The sequence below is a fragment of the Coptis chinensis genome, chromosome 5 (genome assembly GCF_015680905.1).
Source record: "Coptis chinensis isolate HL-2020 chromosome 5, ASM1568090v1, whole genome shotgun sequence".
Lineage (NCBI taxonomy): Eukaryota > Viridiplantae > Streptophyta > Magnoliopsida > Ranunculales > Ranunculaceae > Coptis > Coptis chinensis.
In genome coordinates this window covers 49182660-49209904 of record NC_141460.1, presented here as the reverse complement: position 1 = coordinate 49209904, position 27245 = coordinate 49182660, and the positions used below count along the sequence as shown (strand labels likewise).

At 36.5% G+C, this 27245-nt stretch overlaps 1 protein-coding gene across 4 annotated transcripts; it reads right to left on the bottom strand.

Annotated features, from left to right (window-relative positions):
• Positions 1–13838: 13838 nt before the first annotated feature.
• Positions 13839–17351, bottom strand: LOC147497763 (pyruvate dehydrogenase E1 component subunit alpha, mitochondrial-like). Of its 4 annotated transcripts, none has more exons than XR_015197197.1 (4): positions 16501–17351; positions 16340–16419; positions 14523–14744; positions 13839–14406 (listed from the first exon to the last, which is right to left on the bottom strand). XR_015197197.1 is itself a non-coding variant. In XM_086563729.1 (3 exons), the coding sequence occupies exons 1-3, from the start codon at positions 16724–16726 to the stop codon at positions 14724–14726; spliced, it is 327 nt and encodes a 108-aa protein (XP_086419855.1). In that variant the 5' UTR covers positions 16727–17351; the 3' UTR covers positions 13839–14723. The 4 variants fall into 4 exon arrangements, 1 of the variants encoding a protein (XP_086419855.1); XR_015197198.1 differs by having other exon boundaries at positions 13839–14744; positions 16501–16759; positions 17146–17351; XR_015197199.1 differs by having other exon boundaries at positions 13839–14744; positions 16501–16576; positions 17146–17351.
• Positions 17352–27245: the final 9894 nt, after the last annotated feature.

Genomic DNA, 27245 nt, shown 5'->3' with positions numbered 1-27245 from the left:
CATTGGAGGCATACTGTTAAATCATTCACACCAAATTGAGATTGTTCTTGCTTACTGCTATTTGGCTACCATATTACACAAAACGTAGGAATAAACAATTGAACATAGACACAAAAACTTCTAAACAAAATAGGGCACTTCTGCAAAATGTCATGAGCATCCAAAAAACTTCCAGCCTTCTCAAAATCAAAAAAACCACTTCAAACCTTTACAAAATGTAGGAGTTGCTAACAACGCCACCAAAAACTCTGTGAAAATCATTGTGCAATCTATTTCTTTGAGTACTTTCATCATGTACCTGTAACCTGGTGATAGAAATGGTCCAAATTTGATTGACAAAACATAACCAATATCAAATAAATAGCTGACAGAGAAAAACAATAACAAGAGCTGTGATGCATTGATGCTGCTTTTCAAATATCCAATAGGTTGTTTCTGTAAATAGCAATGACATGCTTCAATTAAAATGCAAAAACAAAGCCAATCTCAGCAGTTAGGAGTTCTCAAAGCCTTCAAAATTCCATTAGATAATTAAAACCGAAACAAAACTTTTCATTACATTATAATTTTCATCTAAAATTTCCAATAACAAGGTAGTTATGTCAGAATCATGTATTATGTACAACACTATAATGCTTATACTTCACGACAAACCAACGGTTCCATTCTTGATCAAATACTTTAGCAGTCCAAAGGCATTGTCTCTGGGGCAGTACAAAGCCACAAACTGACACATAAACTAATAATATTCAAGGACTAATCAAAATACATAAAAGTGTCTTAACACCAGACAAGTGAAGCTACTTCAGTTATGCCACCAAAATATCAAAATATATTAGTCGTGCTACCAAAATATGGAAGGTTATCCTTACTGACTATGGAAGGTTCCAAAAGCCACACCCTCCGAAGATCTTCATCATCATAACCCATAAATATTTCACCCAAGTTTCTGTTGTTTCCAAGAAGATTCATCCCACACTTAAAATCTTCTTTTGACAACTTGAGACCTTTCAAGGTACCATGCACTAGTTACATCATGGATGGAGGTCGCTTCATGTTCTCAGCCATTTCTTTAGCAGCCTGAGCAAGGTGTTTAAATGACTCAACTACCGCTTCCTCATTTACATCTATGCATGGTTTCTTTTTCTTTTGGCCTGTGGAATTTTGGCGCATTGGTTCTCCTTCAACATGCGTTCCTGGGGCAGACGTTCCTGGGGTTGGGGGAGCATCTCCATCCGTGTCTACAGTGTCACTCACATCAACTGAGTTATCCTCTGTTTCATCTATAAATGTAATACACGACATAATTAAAACCATTGGAATATCATCATATCAAATACAACATAAAAATCTCAAGGTAAAAAACATATACCATCCAAAGATACAGTCTCGGGTCCATTAGGATTAAAGTTTCCACCTCTGTTTGCACTATCCTTCCCATATATGAAGTCCAGCTTCTCATAATGTTGAAGCCACTTTGTCCTGTAACTCGATGCTGCTGGATGGGCCTACAATGTAGTCAACAAATAAGATAAAAACTTCTTCTGGATGTTCCAAGCCTTTGCTATCTATTTCTAAGATAATATAATTAAATCACTAAAACTATCATAAATCATAGCAGCATGCTTCTAGGTTGAGATAACTTACTTGAATGTACCTCTCCTATACATCGTCATCAGCAATGATGTACTTGCTTTGATGGTTAAAAGAGAAGCCACTCTACCTGATCAACTCTACAACAACAACATAGGCAAGTCTCAAGGTTCTCAAACTAGAGCGCACGTTAGACCCTATCACCTTTTGTATTCCAAAATTGGTTACTGTATTTGCAATTTGATCCAGAGTCTCCTTATAATTGGAAACATTATAATTTTGAGAAACCCCTCCCTATACTAGAAATAATATCATATAAAGTTCCAAAAGAATGTTGTCCATTCCATCATTCCAAGGATTCGGTGCTTTCCTTGAGAACTTCCCACATCAATAACTGGAATTGGTGGAGGGCGTGATGCGGCCTTTCTTTTTGCTTTATGTTCTTGTATGGGTCTTTCAGAGTCCATATTCTAAAACGGGATGCAACATTACATGAGAAAGTAGAAAACATATATACATAATGTAACATATTTCATAAGCAAGATTAATAGAAACAACCAATGAGAACAACAATCTTTCATTCTCTCCATAAATATAACCAAGTTTGATACAATAAACTCATGAGAGCAACAAATCCTTCATTTCAAACATCAAAATAAGCAAGTTTAATACAACCAACCCACCAAAATAACAAAACAAAACAACAAACTGGAACAATAGTGCACAACAATAACTAGACTTGTTCATTTCTACGTTCCCACATATCCTCCATGAACTCATCTCTCCATCTTGTCCAACTCACATTTGGAGTAAGGGTTATCCCCACATCAACGCCTGCTTCTCCATTAGCTTCTTCTATATCAACTTCATCTTCCTCTAGCATATCATCTATATCATCCCGTAAAAAATTCTGCAAACCACAACATGCACATATTATTTTTGCATGCGTCTCAACATCATGGTATGGCATAGCCCTAAGATAAGCAAATCTTTTCTTCAACACACCAATGGTTCTTTCAACAACATTACGCAAAGATGAATGTCGGAAGTTGTACATTTCTTTTGCAGTTTGGGGCCCATTATCTTGGTCATTAAGATGATACCTCACAAAGCGATATGGTGTAAGGAATTGGGGAACTAGCGGGAATCCAGTATCGACAAGGTAATACTTAATTACCTATGTGGAAAGAATAATTAGATGATATTAAAATTATATAAGTCATAAACTATTGGGCTTGGAATGCACGGAAACATACCGTGTGGTACAATTAATTTATGTCCTGGTCGACTGACTGCACATCTCAACAAATGACCATCATGGGCAGAACCTTCCCATCCAGCAAGTACGTACGTGAATTTCATGTCAAACGTACAAGCCACTAAAACATTCTGAGTAACCTGACCCTTTCGATTGTGATACCTAACTTGATCGCACCCACATCATCCTAAATAAGAAATATATCATTAGTAAGAGGGCTAACTAGTATAATTAATTTGCATATACATAAAACCCCACCAACCTGGAAGAAATGGTGCCACCCTTTTGGTTCTCCACCACAATTGCCAGGAGAATTTTCAGTGGTAGCCAGTCTAACTACATCTCTATGTAGCCTAAGCAACACGATTAAGACGAGATAAAAGTATCGGTTAACTATTTTAGTAGATCTAAAGAATTGAAGTTCAAAATTTTGATTCCGTTGATCTTGCCCAACTATGTGTAGGAATATTGCTACTTGTTCCTCAACCATAACAGACCGACTATCAACCAAACCATATGCTCGCAATCAAGTGCTCAAAAGTTCAAATGTTGATCTCCTCATCCTTAACTGGTTGTGACATATACGGTCGCTTTGCCTAAATATTCTCATGAAGACAATGTTTCTTTGAGCATCCCAATTTACACTAGGGGTCCTAGGGATAAATCTTCTTTTTCTTTGCCAATTTCTTCTATACCATTGATACCACATCATGGCTTGCATGATCATTATGATCATGGTAACCACAGCTAACCTACGCTCTCTCTCTCGGTTGACATTCTACAAAAGCTTATGCAACAATAATCGAATCAGCATAAAATAACATTGAGAGAAAATAATAAACAAACACAAACATAGCCTAAAAAAAAAAAAATGAGAACACAATCAATTATATGACCGAATCAATTAAACTATATCAAATATTTCACTTGTATCACATTAATGATAACACAAAATACTATGTTGTCCCCATTAATAGTATGTTACTCATAACACTCGAGACATACTGATAGCAACACCAAATAATCAAGAAAGTGCCACTTGTATATACTCTCTACAAAAAAAAAAAAAAAAAAAAAAAAAAAAAAAAAAAAGGCAGGCATTAACACTATAGTACATATACTCATGGTTTTGATAAATTCCATACATGAATTTCGCTAGCTTGTGTTTGCAAACAACAATTTACGCAATAAAATCCACTATTTAACATAATATTATATGAATAAACTATGATTTTAACAAACAAGTATACAACGCCTGTTTCAAAACATGAATAATATTTATTTCACACAAAAATTAAAACCAAATTTCAACAAATTGGACAAACCCTAGCCGTAAACAAACTATTTAAATTAACAATAATAACAAATATTGAGAGAAGAACAAAAAAAAAACATAAGTGGAATAGAGAACAAAATAGAGAAGTCGAGAACAAAAGCTAATGAAACTAAAATGAGGGAAGAATAGTAGAGATATTGAGAGCATAAGAGATGATAAGCGATTGAGAACAAGAGAAGAGAGATGATGAGATTTACCTACAATTTAAAAGGTCAAACTCTCTTGGTTGGTCTTCTTCTTCAAGCCCTATTTTGTTTTTGGTAGCAGAGAACGAGAAGAAAAGTTGGGAGGAACTCTCGGGTTATTTTTTTTTCCCTTTTTTTGTGGCAAATAAAAATCGATTTGGTGGCAAATATCAGTGTTATTTTCTCATGGCAAATTAAACACCTCTCCCCTCAAAGAAAATTGCACCACAAAAATCATGGCAAATCACCACTTACAACAAATACGAACAAAATACTCCACGAAAAAAAAAACGCTATCAAACACTGGCAAATAACACTGTAGCGGGTGAATAGTGTCATTTTCCATGGCAAAAGGGTTTATCAAACACAACCCAATATATTTTGTATAGATTTCCGATAAATCTATACAAAAGATTTTTATTTTTATTTTTTTTCTCGATCGATAGTGACACTCTACAACCATCAGATTCAATGGGTGGTGTTGAATTCGGAATAATTTCATACCCGTATCACTATATTCAAAAATCTTGTGCTACCAACTAGAGCAATATTATGGTAGCAATTTAATTATAACATGTGTTAATATTTGGTTTAGGGCCATTTGTCTATAGTGTATATAGGCCTAGTATTAACTCTAAATGGAAGTCAAACAAGTTTTCTCATAGTGAACACTCACTTGATAGCAAGTGAAAACAGTCCGGTTCAAAGGTTCTGGCAGGATATGACATGGGCTCAACACCTACTTAAAACTTCAAAGATCAAACGTTCAACATTTCAAAAACATGGGCTTAAGCCCAAATGCTTAGTCTTAACCACTCAACTCTAGAAGACAAAAGAAGAGTAGAGAATGTTCTAGAATAGGTCACTTGAATGAGAATAAATAGGAGGGGTAAACGTGTACATCTCTACACAACTATTGTTAGTATACAATATTTGGGGAAAAGATATTGTAGTTTTATTAAAAAAAAAAAGGGGGGGAGGGGGGGGGGGGTACTTTGAAAGATGTTAATAATTAAAATGAGGCCCACTACAAAGTAAATTGGGGTGTACCTAATAAGAAAATATATAATATATTTGTCACCCCCCTCCCCCCATATATATATATGGGCCGGTTACGTCGACATACTATTCTAACATACTATCTTGACATACCTAACCAACCATCAGATCAAACAGAATCTGACGTCCAGATCTATTTCTAAAAAACCAAACAAATAAATTGAAAGAATTGAAAAAGGGCGAAAATGTCATTTTGTTTTGCTAAAGAAAAAACCCCTTTTTCTCCTTCGTAGCTTTTTCCCCCAAAAAAGAACTTGTTCTTCTCTCGTTCTTCTTCTTCTCGAGGAAATCTCGTTTTATTTTGTTAGTGTTCACTTTTAATAAACATAGCTTCCCTTTTGGGACTGTTTACTTGTATATTTAGCTTCTTATTCTCTTCACCTTGTTCCCTGTGTTTCTGTATTGTTTTTGTGGTCTCAACTTTTCTTATTTTGAGATGGCAGAACATTGACGCAGTCTTTATTCCATATTTTCTGAATGAATTTGTTTTGCTTATGCAGCTGAGTCTGATTAGTTTGGAGATTCTACCTATTGCTTGCTAAGCTCATCCTTTCAGAGCCTTGCATTTTGCAACACTTTCTGGTACAGCCCCTGATAAACTATTCATGTCCAGTTCAATAACTTCAATAGATTTGCAGGACGTGAATGGTGGCAGATTACCAGATATGCCACAGGAGGATGCCGAAATTACAAGTCGAGGCATAGACCATATTTCATTTGGAATCACGCCTCCTAAATATTGATTATTAGAGACATTAACGTACTCAAGCTTTGAAGCTTGTGTAATATCTCCTAGAATCGCTTATGTAAATCTATTTCTAGACAAGTCCACATATGTAATATCTTGAAGAAGGCTGAATTTTAATGATATTTCACCAAAAAATGAATTGTCTTCTAGTCGCAGACGAATAAGAGAAGAACAATTGGTGAGAGCTGGAGATAGGCCACCTGTGAAATTATTGTACATGGTATATGTGTTAAGCATTTTACATCATTCTGCCTTCTCTGGAACTCGTCGAGTCCAGTAGGGTAGTTAGCCATTCAATCCAATGAGGTTTTTAGGCTATAAAAATCGTGTCCTTGATGAACTGATTATATGTTTTTTTCTAAGTTGTACTCGTCTCCATTTCTCTATTTAATTATTTGTTTTTTTTTGGTACCAGAAATGACTTTGAATGGAGCTTCCGATGTTCCCGATTCAGTACTAGTGGATTCTTCTCCAGTTGAAGCTACAAACGAAGACATACAATTGTTAGAAGCACCGTATATAGGGATGTCGTTTAACAGTTTCGAGGAAGCGAAGAAATACTACAAAGAGTATGGTCGACAACAGGGATTTGAAATGCGTGTTACCAGTTAAGAGACAGTCACATGTGGACGTACCTTCTAGTGGTCTCTTGGTCTGTTCACGTGAGGGGATCCATAACAAGAAAGAAGATGTGTCTATTGGAGTGTCAGGAACATCAAGAAACACATCGATTGTCAGGTGTGATTGTAGAGCAAGAATGAGATTGGCAAAGAAAAAACTCGACAATATATACACAGTTACATTGGTTGAAAACAACCATAGTCATGGCTTGGTTTCTCCGTACAAGAGGGGTTCAATGAGGTCGAATAAATCTATGCCAGAAGCAGCAAAGAACCTGACAGAGATTTTTGATAATAAGGGTTTACCAGTGGCAAAAGTTGCATCAATTTTCTCTGGGGATGCAATTGGGCTTACTTCAAAGATGTGTCAAAACTATTCTGCCACAACAAAGAAACCAAAAGAAAATGACGTGATGGCTATACTTGATTACTTTAAGCAAAAGAGTGCAGAAAATCCTCAATTCTACTATGTTGTTCAACTAGATCCAAGTGGTACCGCAGTTAATTTTTTTTGGATTGAAGGACGGTCTCGGGTGCAGTACGAATACTTTAGAGACGTTGTATCTTTCGATACAACTTACCGGACTTATATTTATGAAATGCCTTTTGCTCCTTTTACTGGTGTCAACCACCATTTGCAATCCATTCAATTTGGGTGTGCATTATTGCTTGATGAGACTGAGGAAACATTTGTGTGGTTATTTCAGACATGGCTTGCAGCTATGGGTGGTCGCCCTCCAACTTCGATTCTCACTGATCAAGACAGGGCAATGACTGGAGCGATTGCTAAGGTATTCCCCTCTACACAACATCGTCATTGTTTTTGGCATGTTTCAAATAAATTTTCAGAGAAGTTGGGGCATGTGTACCATAAAAACAACACCTTTGCTACAGAGCTAAATTTCGTTCTTAAATCCTATAGGATAGATGATTTTGAAAGCAAGTGGCCTGCACTGATGGTAAAATACGATTTGGTGGAGCATAGTTGGTTGAATGATATGTATGAGTTAAGAAGAAATTGGGTTCGGATTTATCACTTAGACACTTTCTTTCTTTGGAATGAACAATAACCGGACGGCGTGAATCAATGAACTCTTATTATGATAACTTTGTTAGTTCGACGACTACTCTCATGCAGTTTGTTCATGGTAACGAAAGAAGTTTGGGATTGATTGCCAAGCATGAAAGAGACTTTGATTACAACACTGAACATAAATGTCGCAATGTGGGTAGAAACGAGTTCCTTTTGAAGCATGCTGGCAAAGTGTACACAATAAATGTTTTTAATAAATTTAAGTCTCAGGTGGAAAATGCAAGAAACTACTACAAAATTGTTGAAGAGGTGGTTGACAAGAACGGAAATGGAACTTATTTCTTGAAATCAAGAAAGCCTCAGAATACCAATGTTTGGAAAGTGAGTTTTGATAGAACAACCCTGGAGGCTGAGTGTGAATGTAAGTATTTCAAGTTTATGGGTATACCTTGCGCTCATCTTTTGAAAAAATTTATGCGGTATGATGTTGAAGAAATTCCAACTCACTTTATTTTGAAGAGGTGGACACAAAAGGCAAACACTTACAGGGTCGTGTTTGATGGTGGATTAGTGAACGGTCATGGAAACCAAGAGGCTTTAAGAGTTTCCCATTGCATTAAGGTTGCTACTCAATTGGCATATGATGCAGCAACTAATGTTGAGAGTTACATATTTTTCATAGATAAAATGAGTGAACTGTCAATCGGAGTTGCCAAGTGCAAGGAAACTCTCATTGAAGGAGCTACTAAAGAAGGAGTTACTAAAGAGGTGGCTTCAACTAACGAGAAGCGCAAAGTTGATGTAACGGAGGTATTTTCTTATCACTTGTTTTTACCGCGATTAAATTTAATTTTAAGCTTAACCCCTTAACCTTTGTTTCACAGGTTTTAATTTTGAACCCCAACATTTCTCAAACAAAGGGGAGAAAGAAGAGAATAAAGTCTGGCAGAGAGATAGCCCAAGAAGAAAAGAATGGAAGGTTGTGTAAAACGTGCCAAAAGATTGTAAAACATGACTCAAGAAATTGTCCGGACAAGATTCAAAACGTAATAATGTGTTATATTTTTTTTGTAAATTTAATATTGGATACTTGCTGTCAACTTTTAACATGTATTTTACTTGCAGGCTACTTTTAGCGAGCAAAATGACTAATTAGCAATGGGATGAGATACTGAATTTTGATAGCTGCGATGTTGAACTTTGATAGGGGTGTGCTGATTTTTTCGCATGGAGGGGATGCCAAACAATAATAAGTGTTGTTATTGGTTTTTTTCTTAGTGCTGAATCATTCAATTATTTTTGGTCATGTGAAACAATGTGGTAGACAAAGTGTGTTCAGACTGTAGACACTGCGTTACTGCAGTGGAGATATTCCTGAGCATTATGAACTGATTTATTAATTTGAAAGGCTCCTGTTTATTGTTCTAAAGTATTATTTTAATTGTTGTCACAAGAATCATCTGGTTACGACTGTACACAGAACCTAGAGAGTGGACAGAGGTCAATTGCTATTATTTCAGGTTGACACAAGTGTACATAGCACACACTGACAGAGTTTGTGTGTCATTTTTATGTTTAACTGAGTTGTTCTCTGGATAGACTGATAGAGACAGGAGAAAATCCGTTCTCTGGCAGTATGACCTTCACCAAAGATAACATGGAGATCAAGGTGGGCGTGAGAAAATACAAAGGCCGAAACCATGGTCATGTAAATAAATAAAATTTTAACATTACTCATGTACCTTAAGGCATTGAGGGTTAAAAGAGGGATATAGAGAATGAATGCAGATTTTAGTTTCCTTTTCAATCCCCTAGACATTTGTTGTTCCTTCGGAGCATATAAGTATTTCTGTGAGTCTGCATCTGTGTTTTGATTGTTTTTGTCTTTTTTTCGCATAAAAAGTTTAAGTTGGTGGTACAAAAGTTGTTTGAGTTGGATATAAGGTCCTCTTGCTTCAGTTATTATGGGCTACTGTATTTACGCAGGTGTGTAACATGTCAGGTTTTAAGACTTAATTTTGTGAAGACACGACAATATCCCCATCTCATGATATGCCTTTTATGACTCCTTTTCTGACTGGTTCGTGTTAACGACCACTTTATTTTCATAGAGAGCTATGACAATGTATTTGAAGGTGACAACAAGTCTAACTGCAACGCATATCAGTACCTCAGTACCTCACAATAGTTTGGTTTCTTACTGACGCTGCAAAAGGAACATTACCTCCTGTTTGGTTTAATCCTTCGAATGGACCGAATGTCCTGGAACTCATTCAGTTCTTCAGTTTTGTGAATACCCCATGCACCTCTCTATCAAAACTCCAAAGGTTCAAGGGAATTCCTTCCCATAATGGCCATAAGCAATTATGATTTGCTCGATGCAAGGATGAAAATTCTGATTAACGGTATGGAAAACTCAATCCTTGGGAGGTCTACAAGAACCACCACATTATACCGCCGAATCCTCAACCTTCCCCCGTGACACGGGAGCATTCCATCCAATTCTGGTCAGCTAGACATTATTTCGTACTACCTCTCAACCTCGACTTTTCTCTTATTACATCTCACCCGTGATGTTTCATAACAGCATTCTAGCAACCTGATTATTTGGTCCAAGCAGACCATAGAATCTTAACCCTAATTCACACAAACACAACCTTCATTATCTATCTTCTTACAAATTCTCACTGGAAGGATACCGTGGTGTTTCGGCAATATTACATCTCTGGTGAGCTTAGATTTGTCTGATAACTACATTTCTGGTCCAATACCTGAAAGCTTTGCAAATTTAACAAACCTTCGACTACTTAGCCTTATGTACAATAAAATGAGTGGTTCGATTCCTAATGTCATTGCTGACCTTCCAGTTATTGATACATTTCTTGTATGGAACAACTACTTCTCTGGACCACTGCTGCAAAAATTGGGAAAGAACTCGAAACTGAAATATGTAGATGTTTCTACCAATGGTTTCACCGGGAGTATTCCGCCAGATATTTGTGCAGAGGTATCTTTGATCAAAGCCGATACTCTTCTCCAATAATTTCACAGGTGGCCTATCTCCAGCTCTCACCAACTGTTCTTCTCTTATTAGATCATGACTAGAAGACAATTCATTTTCCTCGTGAAATCTCATTAAAATTCAGCCTTCTTCAAGATATTACATATGTGGACTTGTCTAGAAATAGATTTACGTAGCGATTCCAGGAGATATTACACAAGCTTCAAAGCTTGAGTACGTTAATGTCTCCAATAATCAATATTTAGGAGGCGTGATTCCAAATGAAATATGGTCTATGCCTCGACTTCAGAATTTCTCGGCATCCTCCTGTGGCATATCTAGTAATCTGCCACCATTCACGTCATACAAATCTATTGAAGTTATTGAACTGGACATGAATAGTTTATCAGGAACTGTACCAGAAAGTGTTGCAAAATGCAAGGCTCTTGAAAGGATGAGCTTAGCAAGCAATAGGTAGAATCTCCAAACTAATCAGACTCAGCTGCATAAGCAAAACAAATTCATTCAGAAAATATGAAATAAAGAATGTGTCTATGTTCTGCCATCTCAAAATAAGAAAAGATGAGGCCACAAGTATTCTCCAAACTAATCAGACCGTCCTAATCAGACTTTGAATCAGACTTTTACTGGTGTCAAGTAACAAGGTGAAGAGAATAAGAAGCTAAATATACAAGTAAACAGTCCCAAAAGGGAAGCTATGTTTATTAAAAGTGAACACTAACAAATAAAACGAGATTTCCTCGAGAAGAAGAAGAACGAGAGAAGAACGAGTTCTTTTTTGGGGGAAAAAGCTACGAAGGAGAAAAAGGGGTTTTTTCTTTAGCAAAACAAAATGACATTTTCGCCCTTTTTCAATTCTTTCAATTTATTTGTTTGGTTTTTTAGAAATAGATCTGGACGTCATATTCTGTTTGATCTGATGGTTGGTTAGGTTTTTTAGAATAGTATGAATGTTAGAATAGTATATATATATATATATATATATATATATATATATATATATATATATATATATATATATATATATATATATATATTCACTTCATAACAACTGAAAACAGTCCAGTTCAAAGGTTCTAGCAGGATATGACATGAGGATATAACATGGACTCAACGCTTAAAGCTTCAAAGACGAAAGGCTAAACCTTTCAAAGACATAGGCTTAAACCACTTAGCCATAGGTTCGCACCAAAATTTTTTTTTTTTTGGCCTTTTCCTCTCCTATGGGCCCCCATGCAAACATCTTTATTGCTTTTACAATCACAAATGTGTATTAGGGACTAGAGAGAGACACGAAGAAAGAGGGAGAGAGAGAACAAGGTTCGGACACGTGTAATCAATTTGTTGTATAGAAACTAGTATATAATCTAAATTTATTAGGTTTAGGGTCACTGTTCATCAATGGATGCTCAGTTTGTTAAGCCGCCTCCAAACCCTTATTTCACATTGGGGAAACCGTACAAATGTCTGTTCTGCTTGGCTGGGAAGCGTTTTCACAAAGCGGTCGCGATGATGGATCATGCTCGATTCGTGCAATGGGAAGCTAAATAGCGGTGTTTAATTTGTAAATCTCTAAAATAAAAATAAATAAATAAATAAATACTCGTGAGTTCGTTATTATGCTTGTTAACAACATATGTCACTTCAACGACTTATATAAAAGTCATCACGCACTAGCTCTTCCTACTTGTTTTTCAACATGAGAACTAAACATCCATAGGGTTTTCAAAAAAAATTCAACATGAGAACCAAACATCCGTTTAATAAAAATTTATGATATTTTGTAGCATTATTATCAAATCGTAGTTGTCTAATGGCTGATAAATTTTTTTTCACAATCATAAGATCGATCACATATGTAAGATAATATGTTGGATCAAAATAAAATTTTAAACATTCTCGATAATTTATCTTTGATACAAATCTAGAGTTGATGATCTACTTGGCAGATGTAAGATTTATAAATGGAAGAAGTTAGAATTAATACGAGTGGAAACTTCTAGTGGGTGTGGATCTACCGTGCCATTTTCAATTTTGTATGTTTATGAAAAGGATTGATAAGAAATATATATATATATATATATATATATATTAATTTATTTTTTCTTAATAGGTACACCTCAATTTACTTTGAAAGATGTTAATAATTAAAATGAGTTGGTTAGTAGGCCTATAATTCAGGTAGTTACAAGGTACGTCAGTATTTTATTGGGTGTGACCAAGATCACTATTATTTACTAGCAAAATGCACGTGTTTTGCACGCGATGTCAAATAAAACTTACTGAAGAGTGTAAACATAATTTGGGTGAGCATACTTACAATTCACATTATGCCTGAGAATACGCACTAGCAGCCGTTTAAAATTTGACTTGAAGGCCGGGAACTCCAACTCTATTTGATTTTCAGACATACATAAACAATAAACTTTTAAGTATAGCTCAAAATCACGTGTACTTTGAGCCTCTTATATATATATATATATATATATATATATATATATATATTAATTTATTTTTTCTTAATAGGTACACCTCAATTTACTTTGAAAGATGTTAATAATTAAAATGAGTTGGTTAGTAGGCCTATAATTCAGGTAGTTACAAGGTACGTCAGTATTTTATTGGGTGTGACCAAGATCACTATTATTTACTAGCAAAATGCACGTGCTTTGCACGCGATGTCAAATAAAACTTACTGAAGAGTGTAAACATAATTTGGGTGAGCATACTTACAATTCACATTATGCCTGAGAATACGCACTAGCAGCCGTTTAAAATTTGACTTGAAGGCCGGGAACTCCAACTCTATTTGATTTTCAGACATACATAAACAATAAACTTTTAAGTATAGCTCAAAATCACGTGTACTTTGAGCCTCTTATCCTAGCAAGTGCACGTTGTAAATGACAAAGATAAAATGTTAGTGCATCAAAAGCATCTTTGTAACATCCTTCACTGAAAGCAATATACAAACCTTAGGTAAATAAGTAATATACAACTGTAGGTATTGAATTTGAAGAATGTGACATAACCTCCAAAGCTTAGTCATTTGGTTTGTTAATTATTCATCCAAAATGGAGTTACAATGGCATCTGCGACACAACAACATACTCAGTCTACATAGGATATTACATCAATATAAGAATTAAAGTACACCAATAACAAAAAGAAGTAGGTCGCTTTGACTTGTCCTCTACTATAATAGCTGATATGTTGCAACCATCTACTCGTAAGCAGCTACTCCACAAGCGATGATGGATCAGCTGATGTGTTGCATTGGTCATATACATCAAGAACTTGTCCCGACACTTTACAAAAACACGCTTCAAAATCTAGCACTTCGCATTGAGAGCTAGATGAGAGACTACTGGCAGTTAAGTATCAAACACTTCGACTACGTCTCTACAACATGGAGAAAGTTGATGAATCTTGCAATAGAAGCGTCGTCCTCTCTCAAAATGAGAGAAAATGGTGGGAGAGGATTGACCTAGGTGTGAAGGCTAGCCGTTTCAGTGCTTAATGCTTCCTGCTCGTTTTCTTGCTTTTAATATCCTAAGGAGCATGATTTAACAGAAGAAAGCTTTTGTAATGTGACTGAAAACTAAGAACGGTAATTACGTAATGTGACTGAAAATTGGAAACTGGTAATTACGTCAGAGGATTGCTACCTTGACTCTTTCTAGAGACAGAGACAAATGGGAGCCATCAAGGTCTGACAACTCTAATCCTTCTTCCTTTAGAATATCAATTGACGGTCTCCATTTCACGTGATTGATGCCATCGATTCTACTGATGCATGATGCTATTATTGGTTTATATTCTCAACCCAAGCAGTAGATAATGCTATAACAGGTAAATCTCAAAAAACATCAACAATTAACCCTGACAGCCTGCAAGAAATCAATTAAACATAACCAAAATACAAGGGGCCAAATTAATAGCATGCATATTCAGTATAACCTTAACATAAATAATGGAGGGAAGATAATGGATGCATATAAACTCCACAATAATCTTTATAATCCTTATGACAAACATTTTTAAAAAGAATACCATAACCGATGGTGTTTATTAATAGTTTCTGCACTCCTTAGTAGTGAAAACTATAGCATGTTCATGTTAGGGGCTTGAAGATTCAGAAAAACCATCAAAACAAATGCAGAACTCATAAATTAAAAACTATAACCAAATTCACATTATGTGGATTGGGAAGTTTAATTAGAATGAAAATAGATAACATCTTCATTTATACATAACAAATGACATTCAATAGCAGAAACTGAATATAAAATTCACATTGAGGAAAACACTATATTTCTCCTTCCAATCACATAGAATAATTAAAAAGGAGAATCATTTTGTCAACTGGGATCAGCCAGTGAATCTATAACAGACCATTACACAATTATGACAAAATGAACCATGAGCTTTTCAACGTTCTCTTTTACAGGACCCACAATCCCACATGTGAAAAAATAATGTTTCAATTATGATTTCTAGCCATTTTTTTTACACACCTGGAAAAGATCGGAACTACCATAACCCCCACCCCCTTTTCCCTTCACACACACACACACACACACACACACAATTTTAGCATTATATTATACATTAGTATATGTTATGATCTTGCAGCTGAGTTACTATGGACTAAGTACCGTGATAACATAATTACACCAAACTTATCATATTGCTAAAATGATATACACTACTGTTTATTTACAGTTGTATTGCATAAGATATAAATAAACAATAATTTTCAGCTGATAGCTTCGTTCAACTTCACTCGTCATTTAAATTTATTCATTTAAAAGAAAGGGAAAAAAAATGTACATGAAAACACTTTCTAACCAAGGAATTCAAAATATGCAAACACAAAGAAGAACTAAAAGAACATAGATAAGTTCACGGAGTTATACCAGCATTCTATCCAAATTAAGTTTGACAATCTTAAAGAATCAAGGATGTGATAAGTTATGGCTTACATTTAACACTTTTTTAAGGTTACATCTTTCCCCAACCATGTAGCAATTACTGATTGAAAACAACATAAACATATAAGTCACTCAAATAGATATTATTAATCTTAATTAATCATTTTTTAGACTGTAGGCTTGATCCGAATTGGGGCTGGAACAATATACTCTGACACTGACACTAACATTAACACCAGAAGTGGTTCAAAGCTCCCACCTTCAACGTTGAAGATTCCAAAGTCATGAGGCACACACTCTAAATTAGGGTCTAAAAATCTATTGTGGTAGTCATGCATTTGTGAAGTAAATATGATTTGGTTTACACCCAGGCATATCTCAAAATTCAGTGTACATCATAAAACAAATGCACCTCATTTCACTAGACAAACAAATGCCTATTAAACCAAATCTTAATTCTAAATAGTTTTATATGTGATGAAACTTTAGCAAAACAAATACAATGTAAAGAATTGAACATAATAAGCACAATAAAATAAATTTCCCCTCACCTTCAATCCATGTACATAATCACCGCGCTTATAATAAGCCGGACTCTTGGCAACTCTCCATTCCACAGTCCCCATTTCATCTACAAAACAAAAACAAACCCAAATAAAAAACACATAAACCACAATGAAACAATCTGAAAACCATCCAAACTAATACTCACAATGATTATTCTCGAAAACCAAAATCGCAGGCAAATCCCAAAGAGCCGCCATATTAAGCGCCTCAAACAACTGCCCCTGATTTACAGCACCGTCACCATACAATGCAAAAGTAACACACCCATCTTTCTTATACTTATGAGTACCAACAATCCCATGGCCACCAAAAAACCCACTATCTTTTTTATAAAAATGTATGGACCCGCCTTTCCCTTTACTACACCCCATCCTTTCTCCCCATCAACTCAGAAAATACCTCAACTAACAAACCACCACATCATAAAAACAAACAATGGTCACGATAAGCAGTTATAATCACGTCTTTTTTAGTTATAACTGCTTCCATACCAATAGCAACAGCTTCTTGTCCATCATATATATGACAAAAGCCACGCATTAGTTTTGCTTTGTATAATGAATCTGCTGCTATTTCCATACGTCTCATTAATACCATTGTTTTGAAAAAGTCCATTAGTTCTGATGGGAAGGTTGGTTCAAGGCAATTAAAATATAAAAAAACAACAAATCATAAGAACTAGTCCATTGAAGATTTTTTTTGAACAACAAAGCAAGAAAATTCATTGAATATTTGTAATTGATTTTGAAAATTGACTGACTGAGAGAATTTAAAAGAAAAAGAAACGTACCTGATTTCAAATTATGCAACTTGCTAATCGACGGAGCGATGGGATGATTCTTTCTTCTTCTATTTTTTTTTTCTTCTTTGGTCATATAGAATATTGAAAAGAGGAGAGCAACCCTTCATTGGTGAGAGAGAAGTTTAAGTACTTTTCGTTTTTTTGAATAATTCATCAAAACCCACATACCAAAACATGAAAAAACCAAACCCCAACTGTGGAGGTACAGTTTAGGCATGACCTTACAATCTCGGAGAATAGGGTTTGTATAAGATGTTTGACTGAACTCAAGTCGGTGCTCTGAGTTACCTACATATCTAGTTATCTGATGAACTGGAATCAAGTCAGACGTAGTTCATGTTGAGTGATTGAGTGGGAGATGGAGACAATGTCCGCCTCTCTTTGAGAATGGAGAAGACATCTCCTTTTATAGGCGTAGATCCCTCGTTTGTGTTGTCTTGATGATTGGTTTTACTTCTTCCGCTTCTGGCAATGATCCGCCATTAATGATGTTGTTGTTGACCGACTTGCGTGTTTACATTTCCTAGGTCGTTTAGACGACCTGACCTTAGGTCATATGCACGACCTGTTTGTAGTCTGGATACGTGGTCTGCCACGAGTGGTTGAGAGTGGAGGGTACTAACATAGCCCCCTTTCTTTATATCAATGTTTGTAGAATACTGGTGTAAAGAAAGATAATAAAGGAGACCGCGTGTCTTACTTGGTTGAAAATAGAGATTGCTGCGAATTGAATTTTTTTGTGTTTGTAGGCTGGATGTCGATTGTTGCTTAGAGCTTTGTTGGGAATTTGATGTGATAGGTCCTACGTCGTAGTATGCAGATCGTAGCTTGTAATGCGTGGATCGTAAATCGTAAATCGTATGTCGTAGCTCGTAGTGCATAGATCGTAGTTTGTAGATTGATTTTGACTGATAATTAGCCTCTGAGTGGTAATTACAGTTGAATCAAGCTTAACCCTGGCGTTGGTGTTAAGTTGATTGTACGCCTTTTGGAGGCGTCACTATGGTTGATAGCTAGCCTTTTGGGGGTATCAGTATAGTTGATAGCTAACCTTTTGGGGGCGTCACTATGGTTGATAGCTAGTTTTTTGGGGGTGTCACTATGGTTGAATCAAGCTTAACCCTGGCGTTGGTGTTAAGTTGATTGTACTCCTTTTGGGGGCATTTTTATTGATAGCTAGCCTTTTGGGGGTGTCACTATAGTTGATAGCTAGCCTTTTGGAGGTGTCACTATAGTTGATAGCTAGCCTTTTGGGAGTGTCACTATGGTTGATAGCTAGTTTTTTGGGGGCGTCACTATGGTTGAATCAAGCTTAACCCTGGCGTTGGTGTTAAGTTGATTGTACTCCTTTTGGGGGCATTTTTATTGATAGCTAGCCTTTTGGGGGTGTCACTATAGTTGATAGCTAGCCTTTTGAGGGCGTCACTATGGTTGAATCAAGCTTAACCCTGGCGTTGGTGTTAAGTTGATTGTACGCCTTTTGGGGGCATTTTTGTTGATAGTTAGCCTTTTGGGGGCGTCACTATGGTTGATAGCTAGCCTTTTGGGGGCGTCATTATAGTTGATAGCTAGCCTTTTAGGGGAGTCACTATGGTTGAATCAAGCTTAACCCTGGCATTGGTGTTAAGTTGATTGTACGCCTTTTGAGGGTGTTTCTGTTGATAGCTAGCTTTTTGGGGGCGTCACTATGGTTGATAGCTAGCCTTTTGGGGGCGTCACTATAGTTGATAGCTAGCCTTTTGGGGGCGTCACTATGGTTGAATTAAGCTTAACCCTGGCGTTGGTATTAAGTTAATTGTATGCCTTTTGGGGGCATTTTTGTTGATAGTTAGCCTTTTGGGGGCGTCACTATGGTTGATATCTAACCTTTTGGGGGCGCTATTTGATAAAACATAAAAATGATAGTTTACCTACGAAATGAACGATGAAACTCAAAACGTAAGTAAACTAAAACTTGGTATCTTGCCTATATTTATCAAAGTTGTCTACTCTCAATTCTATCGAAATAGAGTGGAGTAAAAAATTCGTTCCACTCCTAGTTCTCTAGCATGGAATGATTTCATAGTTAACTAATCGGTCTTAAGTCTAGTGAGAGATTTACGAAGGGAATTCTATACTACGAGGGGAAAACAATTAACAAGTTACGAATAACGAAATGAGAGAATGCCCGCTAAGGGTTTGAATCTAGATAAAGAATTAAAGGGAATTGAATCCACCTCAACTCGACTTAATCCTACTAACAAAGACTCGTCGTGATCCATATTGAATGCTTTGCATATCAAAATAGTAATTATAATCCCTAATTATACATGACATTTCTACCAATTCATAACTAGCATGTGAGCAATTAAACCCATTCTCATGGTGAATTAATCGGTCCTAGAGTGGAATAATTATCACGACGATTCCTAAGTTTAACAAAGATCAAGCGTCATCAAGGCTTCTTCAACCTCTAATGGAGGTTTAGCCTTGATTCATACCACTATCATTTCCCATTGAATTATAACTAGACATCATATAAAAATTCTATCTTTATGCAATTTATCTAAACAATAATTGAAATTTTAGGTAATAACTAGGAAATGAATAACAAGTAATAAAGGAATTTAGATCTAAACAATTGTAAATGACAAAAATCGAAATTAACCAACTAACTATTTTATTTATCAAACTAATGAAGAACAATGATTCTAAGAGTTTAATCTAAAACAAGAATTGAATTTAAACTAAACTTAATTTAATTAATGAAAACTAGATCTAGAATTATCTATAGTTTTAGGTCTAACTAGCTACTTTTCTTATCCTAACCTAATTTATTTTCTAACCTAACTATCTACCATTAACAAAGAGTCAAGCTTTTTTTTTTATACTTTCAGATCCAAAAATCGTGCATGGGTTTGGAGCCATGTTTTTGGCCGGAAAATCGGGCCCAAAACCCAATTTCTTTAGTCCAAAATGGGCTCTTCAGCTGCAATTGGCTTTAACAAATATTTCGTCCACTTCTGCTCCTCTGATTGGATCAAGGCATGGACCATTGAAAAGCTCTTTCCAAGCCGGTCGTTTTGATGTAAGGTAGGCCCAATTCTGAGGTCTGAGTCCAAAGATATGGTCTTCGGAAGTTCTCACGACTTTGTACATAATCAAGTTTACCGCGTGGACTTTGACTTTTCATCTTTTGACCGGGCTTTACAGAGGCTTTGTCTTCTTGAAAATTGGCCTTTAATCACAGAACTCCTTAGCTACCGACCTTTACTCCTTTATCTCGCTAAAGTGGCACATTTCTGCACATAATGGACTTTGAAGCCTGGAATGCATAAAAATACGTAATCAGTATTAACTCTTACTTATTATTCACATAATTGGTCTTAAAAGTATGATTGTTAAGGGGTTAAAACTACAATTTTGGGCTCTTATCAAACCACCCCCAAACAGCATTTTGCTTTGTCCTCAAGCAAATATGAGAAATTAGAATAAGTGACCAAAAATGGAGTTCTAACTACTCTCTACTTATTTGAGTCATTGTATTTACCATATGCATAAGGCCTTAAACCACTAGGAATTCCCTAGTAGGCGAAGTTATAGCCTCGTGAGAGTTTTCCAGATGAAGGTACTCACAAACTTCATCTATACTACAACGACTAAGAAATAAAACTATTATTTCCTCATTCATGTCTCAACTATCTATACATCTCACTAGCAAATGAATAAGAATAACCAAGTCAAAACCTAAGCTAATATATGCATAATAATCAATCATCTATGATACAAATATATATACTATGAGTAATACTATGAAATGCCTAGCAGGTTCAAGATTCTCGAAAACTTGAATAAGCGCCCTTAAGTAGGTCCTCACATAAATGTCAAGACAAAACCACTCGATTTTTCTGCTCAAGTTTAATACTCCGATTGTGCGATGGGCACACTTTATCTTACAATCTCAATGACAAACAAGGAAGCCGGAGTCGATCAAACACATCTGCCACTTACTATCACACTAACCTATTCCTAATTGAGCTAGAGGTCTTTATTAGGTGTTGCGGAGATTAGGAGATGGTTTAAGAATGAAGGAAATGGATATTCAAAAGGACAAGTCTGAGATAATAGAGTCTTCATATTATGTAACTTAGAGAAAACCTTGTTATGTTCTTTTGCTTATATACTTTGTTTCCATCCTTAGCCATATTTTTCTTTTTCTTTTCTTTGGCTTTTGACTCCCTTTTATTCTATTTTTGGAGTTTTTATTTATTTATATTTTTTTTTTCTTTTCCTTGGATGGAAACTTCTTTTCTTTTCTCAAGCAACTAACTAATTTTTGTTTACATAGGTTTTTCTTCTTCTTTCTTCACTCATTCTATTCTCGGACTTATTCTAGATTGGGTAAGTTGAATTTTTTATTTTGTTTTGTTTTTGTAAACAGGGTAAAGGAATTGTGGTTTATGGAAGGCTAAAGAAAAGCTCGAGGGGCTTACTAGCGGAAAATAATTCATAGGTTTGAATTTCTCGGCTATATCGATCCAAAGAGGGCCTAAATTCTCGCTTTAGGATATGGCATAGTGATCAAGCAAGTGGGCGTGTGATTTCTCTATCCGATTTTACTTCTCCCCTTGTGTCATTTCTCAAATGTTTCGCCATATAAGGCTTTTAGGCTATATTCTCACAGATTTGTAGAATAAGTACTCTAGCCTAGATTTCAAAACTTATCGCTAACAATCATAGATACTCATGTAATATATTTATAGATAGATGCAAAGATTATTACCTACATATTAACCTAAGTTTCTAACAATTATTCTGATGCAAAAGCTACGTGAGACTTTTAGATTGTTAAGAGCATAGAAAAAAAAACAATACCAATATTCCTAAGTGTATAGCATAAACTTATTTATTTATATTTTTGAAATTTTTAACTTGAAAACAAATGCATATTATACATATCTATATCCTAACAGATGCCTTAATTACACGTGTTTCTATGCCCCCAAACAAGAAGCATGCTTTGTCCTCAAAGCATTTAAATAAAGAGGATAGAAAAATACCATGGAAACGCGTGAAATTCTGGAACATCTGTAAAACAAGGTTAGAACATACTAATATAGGAAATAAAAATACTGACGCAGCTCTATAAGAGTTCCACCCATTATGGGGTTAACAGAATGAAATTGCTTGGGACATAAGCAGACAATAACAAACTAAAAACTTACCTTATCTCCCGCTTAAACATCCTCCTCCTCATCAAAGAGATGAGGTTCCTTCGCATCCTGCCAGGCCATTATAACTTGCCAAGCTTGCCGCCATTTATCATATACTAATGCTAACCTATTAAGTGTTATTATGTCTGATGGGATGTACGGGGCGACCAAATAAGGCTGCACCTGCCATCCCGGCCAACTCATAATTCGCAATGAGCGAACCACCCAATTGGTGGGTCTCATGACTTCAACCCTTTTCCAATCTGTGAATTGGGCACAGAATATAGGTAAACAACTACGCATGATGCGGCTTACCAAAACAGGCATAAGAAGATACTTACGCCTCATGCTTTTTCTTATTAAGACTAGCTAGCTAAAACTCGTGGAATGTCATATCGGGCGACGCCCCTCACCTAAAGCGAGGAAAAAATGTCACCAGCCAGTAGTGTTTGCGTAAATGAACTGCCATTCCCCAAAATATTCATCGGGATGAATAACATGGTGGTGCCTACGCTTTAGGGGACAGGCTACCAAGGGCAATGTTATATCGCCCCTGGTCCATTACTCGAAATACCCTTCCCCCATAATACTCATGGAAATATGTATAATCATAAAGGTATGCATTATCGGTCATATATGCCCGTGTGTGAACAGGATCAGGTATTGGTAATCCGGAAACTAAAGCGACCACATTTTTATTGAATTCTAGTGTCGTGTCATTAACTACGACGGAGAATTCTTGTTCTCCATCCTGATTACAATAGAATCTAACATGGTTGTAGAAATAAGCGATGAAGTCGCGGCCGAATATGAATCGTCATCACTTACCGTAGATGACGCCATCCTAATCGGCAGGATCCCGTGGTCGAAACCAATGTCCATAGGTCTCGGTTCCCAACACGCCTTCGAAAGACTGTTCGGTATGACTATAGGAGATGTCATCTCATCTACTCTTTTCAATGTACTCAAAAATCCTGGAACAACCCTCGAAAAAATTGGAAATTTTCGTGTACCGGAGGCGAGGGTAGCTGGCGCGCTTCCACTTGGGCGAGGTGCTTGTTAGTTTTTTTTTTGAGTTACAATGTTTTGAAGCGAAGTCGCTAACTTTAAGAAGCTGGGTCATTCGGTGTTTTTTTGTTACGGTGTTTGGGCACGAAGTCGCTCTCTTGGTAGGCGAGAAAAGCGCTTAGTAAGTCTTTGAAAAAAGTTTACAAGAAAAAAGAAGGAAAAGCTTGGAGTGAGAGGTGAGAGATGATGGTGGGGTGTAGTGTGGGTTGTTAGTGTAGAATGAAGGAAGTTTAAATAGGTTATGAGCTTCCAAAACGAATCGGCAAGTTGCCAAATTGTTTTAAGGCAATTTTCGGAAATAGAAAAATTCCAAACCCGAAAACGGAAACAAACCATATTCTTGATTTTCTAACAACCCTGGTATCTTTTATAGTGAATTTAGAATAGTAACTGCTAAACTCTCCTAGATTTCATGCTACCACCACACATAATCATAGATATGCCGATATTGGCCAAATTCTCAACCTTTACTCCAAGACAACCTTACAGAAGATGATCATATAACGAATTATGCTCGGTATAAATATTACCACCCCCAAACAATTCGGGAAGGTGGAATTAATGATAAAAACACGTACAATTCTAAAATAACCATTTAAATTAAAATTTTAAATCCAAACAACATAAAACAAACACATAAATATTTAAATTTAACAACTGAATTAAAATCCAACAAATAAAACAATAAAAACAATGAAATAACAGCGAACACAAACTGAGGGTGAACACCTAGCCATGTGATGAAGATGGACCCTGAGATGGAGATTGGTCCTGGGATGAAGAATGGCTTGAGCCATCTGTCCTTCGGCGATGACGCTCATGCCTCTTAGACTCGGCTGAAACAAAATCCTCCACGGGTGGCATGCGTCGTAGCATCTCTATTCGGAACAAGCGCCGTATTCCATCTCATCCGAAGATCGCATAATCGGGCTTGGTGATGCTTGGTGGATAGTCTCCAAGTTAGACAAGATATATCGTCGACCCGACTTTTCGAAAGCATTTCAAATCTCGTCAAGGTTCGTTTTTGCTTATTTCGAAGTACAATCTGTCTATCTCGGATATCTTCACAAATACCATAAACGCAACGCAAGCCAGTTTGCAACACTTGCATGAGTTCTAAATTAGAATTACAACTATCTAATGCATCGTCATCCAAACATGTCATATCCTCCCTTTCATCTTCCGACTCCACCACATTTCCTTCAGACAACGGCCAAGTCTCTTGGATGCAATCCGTATAGATACTTGCATTAGAATGCAATTTGATCTTAATAGGAGCAGATTTTGTGACAACTCTAAATGAGAGCATGATCTTAGTGATCAATACGGGAAGAGGCGCCATGCTCTTTCCCACTCCTCTAATCACATTAAAAATTAAATCAAGGATGCAGAAATTATACTTATTGGTTTGCAAAATCCAGAGAACGTCGCGCATATTTGCGGGGCCGATATCGCTGACTTTGTCTTTCCCGAGGACGTTCCTACCAATCCACTGAGCTACAGCCAGTTGATTGGTTCTCAGGGTTGACTGGCAAACGCAATGAGAACTCGTATTGTATTCACCCTCCACGACAGTATCTTTCATCAAAGCAGAACTCCAAAGATAATCGATTCCTGAATGGTTGTTTTTAGGTTGCTTTCAGGCGTAATTCCTAATAGCTCAGCCAACAACTGTCTTGTTACTTCCCTCCTCGTTCCTGCTACCTTAATGAAAATCCTATCCCCCTCCAATTCTCGCTTCTTATAAAACTGTTCTACCAAATCGTAGTGATAGAACTCCTCAGTCGAGTACCACATGCAGTCCATTCCAATTTCTCCTAATCATCTCCGCATTGTAAAATGTAAAATGGCGCCGGCGTCGGGTCATAAACGCTGCTTCGACACAATTCTTCGTCGTAGAGCCATTGAAGTTTTTGAAACAACCAATAGTTTTGTAGACGGTGAAGGAGGCGAGTTTGATGTAAAACAACTAAAAACACGGTGGTGGCGATGGTGGGTATGGTGGCAGCTTGAAGCTTGAATTGGTGGCTATTTTCGGAGTTTTAAAATTGTTGGGGTTGGTGGTAGTAATGGTTTGGAGAAGATTTCAGTTTGGTTTAACTGCTTGGCGTGGGTGTAGTTAGGTTTTCTTTCCTCTTTTTTTTTTTTTTTTTTTTTTTTTTTTTAGGTTGAAAACTTTGTTAATGGCGGTGGTGGGATTAGAACGCGATACTGTTCGTGGAAACAAAGTATGCAGCGCTACCGCCAGTCTTGTCGAAGCTTTTGGGCCCAAGCCTAATTTGAATTTCGAACTTTTTCGATATTTCGCGCAATTTCAAATTCAATTTGCCGCTTCGTTACTGGTCCGATTTTGGCGAATGAGTTATGGAAATGATTAGTAGAGAATTTCCAATCCAATGATCCATAACACACTTAATTCCAACCAAGGGATGACGTATAAGAAGGTGGAAAAACGCCTCGAAATGCGTGTGTGACGTAAGTTATATGAACGAAGGAAATCTAAGTTTTAGATAACGTCAACCCAAATGAACTACAACTAATGGGCCTAAGCAATACAAATGGAAAGTTCGAGCAATCCGGATGGAAAGACCGACTGCCCACCCCCAAACAAATTTTTAAACACAAAATTTGTTTTAAACGTGGGTCGTTTAAAGTCAGATTCCCAAGACTTGTTGGATTGCTATTTCTATGATTTTAGAATTTTTATTTTTATTTTTATTTTTTTATTTTTTATTAGTTTATTATAAGAAACACGAAAAACAATAAATACATAATTCACCCTATAGAGGAACATGACTCAAAAACTAAGAAAACATGCAAAAGTGGAAAACGTGAATTATGTGAAACGGGACTTAGGATCCGATACTTACAAAGAACACACTCCATAGGGAGGGCCCGTTACTGAATGGTGCACTTACCACTATATGGAAGTGAAAGGAAGTACACCAAAAGACAAGAGTCAATCCTCATAGACAGGGTCCTGTAAAAGGACTTCCTCTACATCAGGGGACATAAGTTCGTGAAAATGTTTTAACCGTTGACCATTAACTTGAAAGGTACTGCCTTGGGATTTACTAAGGTGATTGCCCCGTAAGGGGGGTGACTTCAAGAACTTAAAAGGACCGCACAACGGGTTTTAGTTTCCCAGGAAAATATATATAGACGGAGTTGTAAAGCAAAACCTTTTGACCAACCACAAACTCTTTTTGCTAAGATTTGCTTATCATGAACACGCTTCATGTTAGCTTTATAATCCTTCATGATCGTAAGAATCGCCACGGATTTCTTCAAGCTCATTCAATTGCAACTTGCGCTTGACACCCGCTTCATCAATATTGAAGTTAAGGCTTTTATAGCCCACGAGCACGGTGCTCTAATTCAACGGGCAAATGACATGGTTTTCCAAATACAAGTCTAAAGGGAGACATACCTATAGAGTTTTGAAAGCCGTGTTATAATTCCATAAAGCATCCGATGACACTTTTCCCGAGTCTTTTTTCCTATCGTGGTTTACATGCTTGTTTCTAAAATCTTTTGATTTCCTATTAGAAACTTCTACTTGTCCACTAGTTTGTGGATGATAAGGAGTTGCTACTTTGTGTGTAACTCCATACTTTTTCACTAGGGATGCAATAACTCAATGCAAAAATATGTTCCACCATCACTAATGATGGCTTTAGGAATGCCAAACCGACAAAAATATATTCCTTAATAAAAATACAACCGCCTTATGGTCATTGCTACGGCAAGCCGTATGCCTCTATCCATTTAGACACGTAGTCCACGCAACTAGAATATAAAATATAACTGTGGGGAAACAGGAAGGGA

Excerpts from the sequence above, each read along its gene's own strand:
- LOC147497763 (XM_086563729.1), bottom strand. The coding sequence starts at position 16,726 with ATGGGGTGTAGTAAAGGGAAAGGCGGGTCCATACATTTTTATAAAAAA. Across the intron at positions 16,420-16,500 it reads GGTTTTCGAGAATAATCATT|ATGAAATGGGGACTGTGGAA; the intron begins GTGAGTATTAGT and ends TTTGTTTTGTAG. Across the intron at positions 14,745-16,339 it reads ATTATGTACATGGATTGAAG|GCTGTCAGGGTTAATTGTTG; the intron begins GTGAGGGGAAAT and ends GATTTCTTGCAG.